Source organism: Malania oleifera, chromosome 7, assembly GCF_029873635.1.
Source record: "Malania oleifera isolate guangnan ecotype guangnan chromosome 7, ASM2987363v1, whole genome shotgun sequence".
NCBI lineage: Eukaryota > Viridiplantae > Streptophyta > Magnoliopsida > Santalales > Ximeniaceae > Malania > Malania oleifera.
In genome coordinates, this window is record NC_080423.1 from 25,116,698 (window position 1) to 25,129,038 (window position 12,341).

At 37.2% G+C, this 12,341-nt stretch overlaps 1 protein-coding gene across 1 annotated transcript; it reads left to right on the forward strand.

The window, feature by feature from the left end:
* Positions 1-7,807: 7,807 nt before the first annotated feature.
* On the forward strand, positions 7,808-10,123 carry LOC131159521 (protein RSI-1-like). Its single transcript, XM_058114512.1, has 3 exons — positions 7,808-8,083; positions 8,769-8,793; positions 9,754-10,123. Exons 1-3 carry the CDS (start codon positions 7,973-7,975, stop codon positions 9,933-9,935), a joined length of 318 nt encoding a protein of 105 aa, XP_057970495.1. The 5' UTR covers positions 7,808-7,972; the 3' UTR covers positions 9,936-10,123.
* The last annotated feature ends 2,218 nt before the right edge of the window (positions 10,124-12,341 follow it).

Genomic DNA, 12,341 nt, shown 5'->3' on the forward strand with positions numbered 1-12,341 from the left:
CCCGAGTTTATTTTGTACGTAAATTTTAATTATGTTACTTAGTTTCACAAAATTTCTATGAGTTTATTTTTACGCATATTTAATTATACCAGTTCTATCTTTAATATACTTGCATCTATATTTGGGTTAAGAAATGTTCTAATCCCCTCGGGTAAATTTTCAGTATTTATTTCTATTCAAAAATAAAATTATATATATTTTTAACACAAAAATTGTGTGGCATGAGTTTATTTTTACATTACATTTTTTATGAAAATATGAGTAAAGATGAGATTTTCATGATATTATTTTAAATTGCATAAATTATAATAAGATGATTTTAAAACCCCTTATGGCAACGGAAGTTCAAAGTTACAGATGCTCGGTACCGCAGCTTAAAGTTTATACGGATCAGAGTGCACCCACACTGTTTACAGAGTGGTTATTTATGTTAATGGATTTCTCCTGAGTGCACACCTGGTTCCGGACCAGGACTTAATAAGGAAAATCTCACTTAAAGTTTACGTACGTTGATTTAGTTTGGTCGGCCAGCTAGCTAAGTCCAGTTTTCGGACCGCACAACCCAGTCATGGGGGTAAACATGACTTACGGCAAACAGGCCTAAGGGTGGTTTTTACAATATATGTTTATACATATTTAATTACGTGTACAAAGTTACTGATAATTTGAAGGAAAAGTGTAAGTTTACGTGAAAATGATCATTTTGGTGCTTATATGATGATCTAAGGAAAACGTATAAGGAAAAGTATATGTACGTTTATTATTAAATATTTTTACAGTTTTAAAGTTAAAAGTTTAAATTTAGCAGTTATAGTATATGATTTAAAAATTTACTGTTGAAATTGATGACAAAAGTTTTATGCAGAAATTGTTAAATTTATGTTTATTCTAAAAGCAATCTTGAAGTTATATTATTCATTATTGTTTTACGAAATTCTTTAAAAACTCATTTTGGCCACACACTAATAATAATCTTATTTACTTACTGAGCGTCGTCTCATCCCAATCATATTTTATTTCAGATAACTCTGAAGGACATGTCGGGAATCAAGCTTAGCAAGCATGCGGGTGGGGATTAGAAAAATAAAGATTGATTAGAAATATTAGTATGGTTTCAGATATTTATGTTTGTGTAATTTTCCTTTTTTTGAAATAAATGATTGTAATATGGATAATTAGCGCTCTGGTTTAATAAAAATTGAGTTTATTTGCTTCCGCTGTAAATTAGTAGTAAAAAGTTAATATCCCAGGCCCCTCGGGGTCGGGGTGTTACAGTACTCTAGCCAAGGTTTATGGAAAAGATCATCATCATTTTCATTAAAAAGAGTTTTTTGTACAATATTTTAAAAGCACTGAATGACTTAGATAGATCTCAAATTCAGAATCTCAATCTTGACCCTCACTAAACTGTTCGTGCCTTCCCGAGCTAACTTTGGCTTTTGAGATATTGTCTTAGCCATCTTCCATCGCAAAGCTCAGTATTTAGCTTCCCAATAGCTTGCCTTCATCATGCATGGCTCCAACCTTTACAGCACCCGGTTGTACTTGTCTTTCTGTGTGTCCCACTGACTCTCCACCTCCCGTATGTAGAGATACTTTTCTTTGATTTCAGCTCTGGCACCATCTATGATCCTAGATTTCCTGTTGAGGGCTGCTTGAAGTGCCCATCTTTCTTTTCTCAGAGCCACTACCTCTTCATATGATTGAAAGTATCGAGTTCTTTGCCGCTTAACTTCCTTGTGGTAGTAAGCAACCAAACCCCCCTTCTTTTGCTCTATCTGTTGATCTTCTGCCACAGCTCCTACAATCTTCCCCTCTGTCAAGTGAATGCTTTCTTTTAACTATGAATTTGCTACAGGAGCTTCGATTTGAGCTGTGAGGACTTTTGGTATCTGCCTGACCCGCAGGTTCACTTTGTTGGCCCACCATATGTCATAGTCCCCTTGGGCACCAAAGTCCTGGCTATTAGATTCTACTAAGTGCACATGCTTCTAGGACACTGTATATTCTCAAACTTGTTGTTGACTATCACCTGCATCATACATGAATTGAGCATCTACTAGTCTGTGTCATTGGTATGAATTGAATGACCCTCGCTTGCCTTCTGAACATGAGGGGTGCATAAGCTATCCCTCCCCACGGGCCTAGCAAAGGTACCTATGGGAAATTTTCGCACCTGTATATCATATTGAGCCAATCTATCCAAGGCGCTTGCCAAACAAGCCCCCTGCTGACCAGATGACGCAACCTTGCTTTCCATTCAGACTTACTGGAGTGTTTTTCCCACTGAATTGTCTCGAGCTCGGCCAATGGGATTCTGATTGTTGAGAATTTAGGGCGATCAAATAGAGAAACCCTGTACCAACCGGTTTAAGGGGATGGATCGATCAAACGTTGACGGGTCTGGGGGGAAGCCGATTTAAGGCCTAGTCAAGGCCAAGTGTCAGCACCTGAGTGGTTGGTCAATGAAGACCTAGAGGGGCTACGTGGCGTCATTGTGGCAACGGGCATAGGGTGATCCGACAGCTATAAAGGAGCCGCCTAAGGCCGGGCATGTGGGTGGATAGAGCTGCCATATGGAGACAAGCAAGCGGGGGGAAGCAGGCATAATGATGGCTTTTGACAGAGCGATCTTAGTTGTTGATAGTGGGCGGGGATCCAACGGCTGGGAAAAGGGCGCTTCCCAACAATAATTGCCTGAGGGAAAGGGTAGCCACGTGTTGGTGTACGATTGGAAAAGCAAAGCTCGAGAAGAGGTGTCACGCCCCGAACCCCGAAATGGGATCAAGGGTGAAAATGTAACTAACCTGTCCCTGTATCTGATAAAGCATCCAAAGATACAGTACAGTGGATGAGGGTCTGATCCTGTGGGGTTCCCAGGCACCCTAAACACATCCAAATACAATCATATATACAGAGAAAAAAAAGTCATTCTATATCAACATATACAGTACCATACCAGAGTCTATACAAGAGTAGAAACAGACTCTATCAAAACGTACAAACGGGTGCCCAAATACATCTCAAAATGGTAACCCACCAAAATTACAGTCCTAGCACTTACCCAAGCGCTAACCGTAGTACACCGGCCACTACGCTCCCTACACTAGGACATAGTTCTGGTTACTCAAGGGACCTGTAAAAATGTACATACAACAGGGGTGAGACACCTCTCAGTAAGGAAAAACACAGGTTATATCTGTGTGTGGCATTTGAGTGTTATCATGATGCAACATACACGCAGTTAAATGCAACTTAGTACTAGTTTCACATAGTGCATACACCCACACATAGACATACACATGATCAGCAATCTTGGTGTCGTCGCACCCTTCGGCCCGAAGCCGGCCCACGACATACGGCGTTGGCCCGTAGCCAACTCGCGAACACGGCGCCACTGGCACATGGCTAGTCCCCGACTCCCATGGCATCGTATCGGCGCTAACTGGTGGATTCACACCCTTCGACCTGATCTGTCGGTATAGACTCACGTCCTCGGATATAGAGTCGGACACTCTTGCTTACGTGGCAAGGATAAACACACGCCCTCGGATATAGAGCCGGACACTCTCAGTACCTGGAACAATGAAACCTCGTTCCTACTAGCATTTCAACAGTCACACACACATGCATGCTCATATAACCAAACAAACTACACTCATTTGGTAATCTAAATCATGGTTTTTCAAACAAATACAGTTTAAACAAGTCAAGACACGACCATCCCAATATCACAGTATAAATCAACATATACCCTCAGTTTTCAACAAAACTAGGGATGCAGCCCGTTGCCCCCTTTTTCCCAAAACTGTAATAATGAAAAACCCATAGTTTTCCCCGTTAGATCCCCCCAAATGAGTAGTCAAAACACACACAGGACCGTGAACCACAGTTCCATCGGGTTCGATTTCACAAATAACCAATATAAACATAGTTCCCCTTACCTTTTCCCCGAATAGCAAATCTCGAACTCCAAGGCCCCTAAACAGCGAATCGAGTTCCAAAACCTACAAATCACAGTATAGAATATACTTACAAAGCTGTTACCTACAAAACTACCGGATCATAATTGAAAACCGAGCCTTACCTCGATTTTACGCCAAAACACGAAAATCTTTGAAACGAGATTCCAATCCGTAGAAATTGTAAAGAATCCTCCCATGATCCTCGTGGTAACTTTAGATTCTCGATTCCATCAACGATCAGTGAAAAAATCTAGAGAGAGAGAGAGTAAGGAGAGTTTAAGAAAGAGAGAGTAAGGAGAGTTCTAGAGAGAGAGAGAGAGAGAGAGAGATATTTGAAGTTTCTTAATGAAGAAGTAAAGGAAATTTCTATTTATAAGCCCTTGACCTCGTCGACGAATCTGTCGTTGCCTTCGTCGACGAATCAGTGGCCTTGTCAACGAGTCTTGGATCTCCAGTTTTTCCGAGACTCCTCGGCTTCTCCTCGTCGACAAGTCTCTGAATTTCGTCGATGAGAAGAACAAATGCTTTGTCGACGAAATATGCCAAATTCCCAATTTGCCCCTCTCTTATTTATTTAACCCATTTATCACGGTTTGGGTTCTTACAGGAGGTGCTTGTCCCAGGGCTATCGTGGCCGTTGATAAGGAATGATGATCCAATGATCGTCGTGGGGAGTGCACAAATCGCCTACGTGTCTTCATCCGGAGCATTTAAAACAATTGCCAAAAAAACGGTCCAGATTTTGGCCGTGAACGAGCTTGATCTTAGGGCCATGGGGGTTCCATGTCTCATCATCCGGCAGTTCCAAGAAAGGACATATATAAACTAAAATTTTTTGCTTCCTCTCATTTTTCATTCTTCTCATTATCGCAGAAAATCCCTCTCTCTCTCTCGTTCTCTCCCCTAGCTCTCCCCCCTCTATTATTCCTACAACATCGAAACCCTAATACTCCCCCATTCTGTAACTCCCTTAGTGTTCTTTGTTTCAAACCCTCTGTTTCCCCTCTGTCTTTCTCTTCTATTGCAACCTATTAACCTCAAAATCAAAGACTCGATTTGAAAATTGAAAGTCTCAAATTTTAAAATTTAAACAATTTGATTCAAAATTTAAAGGACTGTACTTAAAACCTAAAAACTCAATTCCAAAAGTTTGAATGACTCCTAGACCCGAACTAAAGAAACGGGAAAACTTAATTTTCAAAACAAAAGGACTAAATAAAAGACATAAATTCCAAAGTTAAGGAACTTTAGTTCATCAGGACTCAACTTAGGAAATAAACTCAATTTCCAAAACTCATTTTTAGAAAAACTCGATTGAAAACTAAAAAAAGCGAAAATGAAAGTCAAGAGGGCTCAACTTTTTGTCAGAGAAATTCCAGTTTATACTCAAATGATCAAGACTCAAAAAACAAACCAGCTCAAAATTCCTGAGACTTAAAGGGTTTTATTTGGGACTCAAAACCAAATTTTATTATACCAGGTTTCCTTGGGACAGTCTGGTTAAAATTGGGGTGTCTACAATGGCAAACCTACTTTTTTGTATTTTCAAAAAGGAATGCTTTTAGTAGCCCCTTAAAACACTATTTTGAGGATTTTTCTGAAAATTGACTCAAGACCTTTTTAACTCAATTTGAAAATTTTGAAAACTTACAAAATTGAAACAGGTAGTAAAAAATTTCAAGTTTATATTATATACTCCAAATAAAATAGAGTATCCTTATTCATCAAGGATAATTTTAAAATATATTTAGCAGCCACTAAGTGTGTATTTTGAAACTTTTGTAGTGAAAATAATTATGATTACTTTTTAAAATTAATTTTTATCCTATTTTTTATTTTGACTATCACTAAATTATTCTTATGATAATGTTTAAAAATTACAAGTACTTTCAAACACCTTTATTTGTGGTTGCTGCCTCCACTAACTAAAGGTCTTGCCTCCAACATTGCTTTGGCATGAGGTTGTGCTGTAGTAGACTAGCATATAGGCCTTGGTGGTGGTATTATCGAGTATCATGTTTTGGTAGTTGTATCTTGTGTGTTCTTGTCATTTTGAACTAATCTGATTCTTCTTTTGGAAGAACATTTTAACTTTTGCACAGAAAAATAATGAAAATTTCAAAATAAATTTCTATAAAGGCTAAAACAAATTGACAAGAAAAAATTCTATATAAAGAAAAGAAATTCAATTTTCATGTCACAAGCCTTGGACTTTCTCCTGGGGACAATCGTATCCTAAACCATATCTCACTAGAATGGGAGATAAGGAAAATAAGAAAAACTCTATTCATCACAAGAAAAGTAGTCATAGAAGGAAAAATGAAAAAGTGATGTAACTATTGTGAAACGTGCGGCAATTATGATGAATAGTATGGGAAAATACAGAGATAAAATAACAAAGACACAGATTTAACGTGGTTCAACAATATGCCTACATTCACAGGAGCGAGCGGTGGCTGGATTTCACTAAATAGAAAGTAGGATTATATTATATGTATTTATAGTAACTCTAATCGTACAGAGGTATTAGAAAATTTCTTCAAATACCCCGGTACCGTCCCGCGGGGACGTTGCCTCTGCACCCTCAACCCATTAATCATCACAGCCAATAAAACATTAAATTATAAAGCCAAAAGGCTAATGCTAGAAGTGGAGCAGAGCGGAACTTTCGACTTCAACTTGCTTTCTCTGTTACACGTGTTTCACTTAATATGAGTCACATACTACAACAGTAGCATCATTCAATTTGGTAGAAATTGTTGAGCAAAAAAAGTTTAACTAACTAATTCTAGCGATGATGGATGCCACAACACTTTTGATTTGTTTTCTTATGATAATTTTCTTGTTATGATCAGTAGCAAAGCTTACGAGAAAAATGTTATAAAAAATCACCAAAAAAAGTGAGAGGGGGAAAGACTCCTACATTTTTGGATAAATTGCTCGTGAATAAATATAGTATTAATATACTATGTATTCAAAATGAATAAATAATATATAGGTACGTATTACTTTATTATTAGATATAAAAGGCTTAGACCGCCAACTAAATTAATGGGTGTTAGTGAGTTCAACAATCAAATTATTCAAGACATTAAAGTCACTTGACACTTTTCTCATGCAAGTTTTATAATATTTTCTATCAAAACTTAGTTGGGTCAACTCAAGTAATAAGGGCGACTTATGACTTTGGTGACCCCAAGATCACGAGTTCGATTCCCCTTTAAGGCATTATGTCAGTAAATTACCAAGAGTGCGTTAATGGACGAGCGGCTTTCACTCTCTTAAGTTTAGTGTTGTATCATAGTATCCAAAGTGATATGATGACAGCTAAAGTATTAATATATATATATATATATATATATATATATATATATATTCTTTCAAAAGTGTAGTATATACCCATGCACCAATAAATATTACAACGTACATGTATATGCATGTCTGGTTCTAACTATATTTTCAACGCAGATCATGGGCATGACTATCATAAATAACTATCTTAGCAATTTCTCATTGACCATTTTTACCTTGACCGTAAACTTCACTTTTACCATTATTGGACTCGAATCCTAAAGTATCTAACGCTAAATAAAAAAGTTAGAAGTGACTTCATTAATTAATAATGATTAAAGTGAAAGAGAGGGAGCACGATAGAGACCCAAGTAACTATTACCCGCATGACAGAGTTGAAAAAGAACACAAACTAACAATTAAAAGTAAACATAAAGATCTTCCCCTCCCCCACAAATTCCGCTTTTGACGCTCACATTTTCATGCTCACCCATGTGCCTCTCCCCCATATTCACGCCTTAACCCACTCTCAATCAATTCCCCACACCCACACTCCACTCCACGCCTTCTCTATAAATGCCTCCTCCCTTCTCTCTACTTGTCTTCATTCCAAGTTGCCCGGATACATAACATCCCTCCCTGCCTCATTCTTTAGTAAGCTGTGCTCTCTAGCTAGCAGCTACCTATAGTGGTCACTGCCGAGACCTACGCACATAATGGCTGGGCGCCCCTACTACAACTCATCCTCCTCCTCCTCCCCCTGCTTAATGCCGCTGTCTGTAGTGCTGCTGCTGCTCTTCTTGCTTGCGTTCTCCAGCTTCGCAGAGGTGCTTCCTCATGCCATTCCTCTAACTCTGCATGTCCTTCCTCTAACTCTGCATGTGGTCTTGCCATTTAATTGCCTTCTTGGTTAAGCCAAATTAATTGATACATGCATGATGGTGATTTGGGTTCTACCATGCATCATGCTTGTGTTTGTTTACCTAGAATGACGTCGGAGGTCGCTAGCACCAGTATTTTTATGTGTTAGGTATGGAGAAGAAAAAACTGAAGTATCATACCTGCTCTGCTAAAATCACGCTACTCATGTTTGTTTAGGATCAAACGGCTTTAGTGGTGGAGATGTTAACGCACGAGTTTCTTCTAGATCCATTCAATAGAAGCCAAATTGGGTTAAGGTTATATGTAATATAAGCTAACAATCCACTTCTCATTCTTTTTCTTAGTCTTCTAGATTCTCACCCGTATGTTTCGAACGAATTGTATTGGATTGGGATAAAATATAATACAAAATTGTATTAAAATTTATTCAAATTTAAATTTAAATCTAAGACTCAAAATCCATGCATGCGGAGTTAATGTCTTCCAGGAGATAAGTGTAGATTGAAAAGGAAGACATTTTGGAAAACTAAATCTCAACATCATTTAATTGAAAAGTATTTATTTATATGCTTGTTTATTTATTATACATGGAATCTAACTTGATTTGTACTTTTGTAATTTTTTCAACAGGGTAAAGGTCAATTGCGCCCATCAGGTACATATGGAATGCTTTCGGAGAGTTTTACGATGAAATTTTTTTTCCATAGAATTAAATTGAATGATCACGGAGGAAAATTGGGAAAAAAATATTGTTAAAGGATTAATGCAGCTAATATATGATTAACCAACATAAGCAAATGTGTGCACTAACATACATACATATATATTGTATTAATTTTGATGGGTAAAGCCAGCTTTGTCTGTTTGGTGAGAAGACAAGTCGCCTGTGCGGATGATTTTATGGTATTGAATTGAAACTTGGAATTGAGATTGGATGGTGAAAATTTCAGAGTGGGCTTGAGAACGCAGACAGGGATAAAAAGGAAAAGGCCAAGTGGAAGAATGGTTGCGTGGAAAATAATATTGTTTACTTTTAAAAAAAAAAATAACAAAAATATTATTACATTCTCTTTACTTCTCAACATTTTTATAATTCAAAAAAGAAAAAAACGTGCACGGTCGAACGCGCACTACAAGTGCGAAGATTTTTTTCATTTTTATTTCATAAGCATTTTATAGTCCCAAAAATTTTAGGGGTTTGTTTAACAGCGTACATAGAAAGCCCCTATTCCGTACGTGACGCAAAGGACGGCCCATCACCATTGTATTAGTATTGTATTAGTATAATATTATTATTGACTTTTAGTTATGGAAATTAGTTCTCTTATAACATATTATAAAAATGTCATTATTCTTTACATTTTAGAAATTTTGCATACAAAAATTAAAAACATTTTTTTACTTTGCTCTCCAACTTTCTCACATATATATATATATATTATGAGATATTATACCGATAAATTATAAAAAATGCATCAATGATATGACAATACTTCACCCTTGGGGTTTGGTGCCACACAGGGTTCCAAAGGAAGTTCCCACTTCATCAATATATATATATATATATAATAATGAATTGATGATAATGGATGATTGAAAAATGTTGTGGGCGCAGAGTGCAAGGCAAGGTGTGGCTATAGGTGCTCGGCAACATCACACAAGAAGCCCTGCATGTTCTTCTGCCAGAAGTGCTGCTCCAAATGCCTCTGCGTTCCCGCCGGCACTTACGGCAACAAGCAGTCCTGCCCTTGCTATAACAACTGGAAGACCAAGGAAGGAGGTCCCAAATGCCCTTAATTCTCTTTCACACCACCATTTCTACTTCCATTCCCTTCTACCCCTATTTTCTTTTTCCTCTTATAAATTTTCTATGTTAATTTCTCAAAGCCCATCCACATTGAGTTGAGGATCTGGGAAATTGGGAATTATCTGTACTTCTATATATGCACTTCATATACATATATATATTTATATGGTGATGACAACGAGCTAGCTCAACTGTGGTTGGCCCATCATCGCTAAGTGTGGGGCAAACTGATTTTCTTTAGTATGGCTCATGCTTTTTCTTGTTCTTCCAAGTAAAAGATCAAGTTCCGACAAATAGTGAATGATTTTATGGACACACAAATGGATATTTTCCCAAAATTTTCAACTGGGTCTCTCTTCTTTGATCAAATGAATTTTTTAGAAGAAATGATTTCTTCTACATGGGAAAAGAGGCGCTCCCATTTGGTAAAAGTAGAATCCAAATTTAGTTATCAGAGGCATTAGTAGTGTTGTGAGAAAAAACCTGATTGCAGATTCTTTATAACAAATCTCCTATCAGAAATCAGACAACCAACAAAACCCGAAAGCTGCTTTTACTTGTGCCAAGCCTGATCAGGAAATATTTCTCAACCGAGCAACGATGAAATATACAACAATCACACACACAAGATCCTCCAAGATAAATATAAAAGAACATTTCACAAGAACAACACAAGAGAGTTACATGGTTTGGCCTTCAAGGCCAAACGTCCACGGCAGGAACCTCACCTTGGAATATGCTTTATTAACAATGGTGGAAACGAATACAAATACACAGATCTACCTTCTGGACTTCCGATCTCCTCCAAGAATCAACCCAAGAAGCATCCCAAGAACCCTAACCTGACTCTCCGCCAAAAGCTCTCGGCTTCCCCTCTTTTCTTCCCTGACTCTCTCTCTTGAAAACCCCTCAGAATAATTTACAATCTGCTGCATACTTTTTTTAGAACCAGCGCTGCTAGTTTTACATATAAAATACAGATTACTGAAATTATAGAAATGCCCTTAAATAAAACAGACTTGCAGTCATTGGATTTATGCTACAATTGATGGCCCATATTTGTTCCTAGATAAAGCTTGATACTCCAACAATTCTCCATCTTGGCAAGCTTGTAATCCTTGCTCTTCCTTTACTTCTCCTATGGTTGTTCCTACAAAACAAGCACTAGCAACTTCCTAGATAAATCAAGTTTGAACATTGTTCAAACTTGAATTTTGGTACTACCTTAGTCATCATATAAGAGGGATTATCTTCTATTGGAATTTTCCTTACTTTTATTTCTCCACTAGAAATAATATCCTTTAAAAATTGCAACCTAACATCTATATATTTGGACCTATCATGATAAACATGATTCTTAGCCAAATGAATAGTGTTTTGATTGTCACACTAAACTATGACGGCTCCACTATACATTCCTAATTCTAGACAAAGTCCTTTTATCCATATAGCCTCCTTAAAAGCTTCAGTCATAACTATATATTTAGCCTCTATGGTAGACAAAGCTACCACCGATTGCATGTGTGATTTCCAGCTAACAACACTACCCAAAAAATAAAAGACCATACCAGACAAAGACTCCTTGGTATCTATATTTCCAACTTAGTCAGAATTTACATATCCTTTTAATCCTATTTCACAATGCGTATTCCTTTTTTCCAAATATTAATCCTTGCTGTTTTCTTCCAGACAAGTACTGAAAAATTTGTTTCAAAGCATGGCAATGTGGTTTTCCAGGTTTGCTCATAAATCTGCTCACTTGACTTACAACATAAGATAAATCAGGTCTAGAACATACCATAGCATATATTACACTACCAACCATACTAGCATAAGGTATTTTATTCATAAACAGTGACTTATTTTTTAGTTTTAGAACACTACTTCCTAGACAATTTAACATGTTGTGCAATGGCAGTAGAAATAGGTTTAACATGACTCATTAACACTTTTGAAATATAATACTTTTGAGATAAGTAGAAAAGCTTTTTATCCCATTCTGTTGACTTTGGTGCAATCTCAAGAGGGGGGTGAATTGGAGATTAAAAATGTTCTCCTAAGTTCAACTAATTCAATAGGTAGTATTTCACAAACTTAGGGTCTTTCTATGTATTCACAATCCCAATCAAATATTCAAATAATAAACATAAACATACAGGTGCAGAAAATAAATTACGGAAAATAAAATCAACACCAGATATATTATCATGGTTCGGCCAATACTTCCTACGTCCCCACCTTGGCTCACCAGCACAAGGATTACACTAAAGCTCACTTAACGGGTGGAGAGGTACCTAAATACAATCAGGTCAATTAGTACAGAGCTGACTTCAACATTTACAACCAATCCTTCCGGGCTGGATTACCGCCCCCTTAGGTCACGCCTGGAATACAAC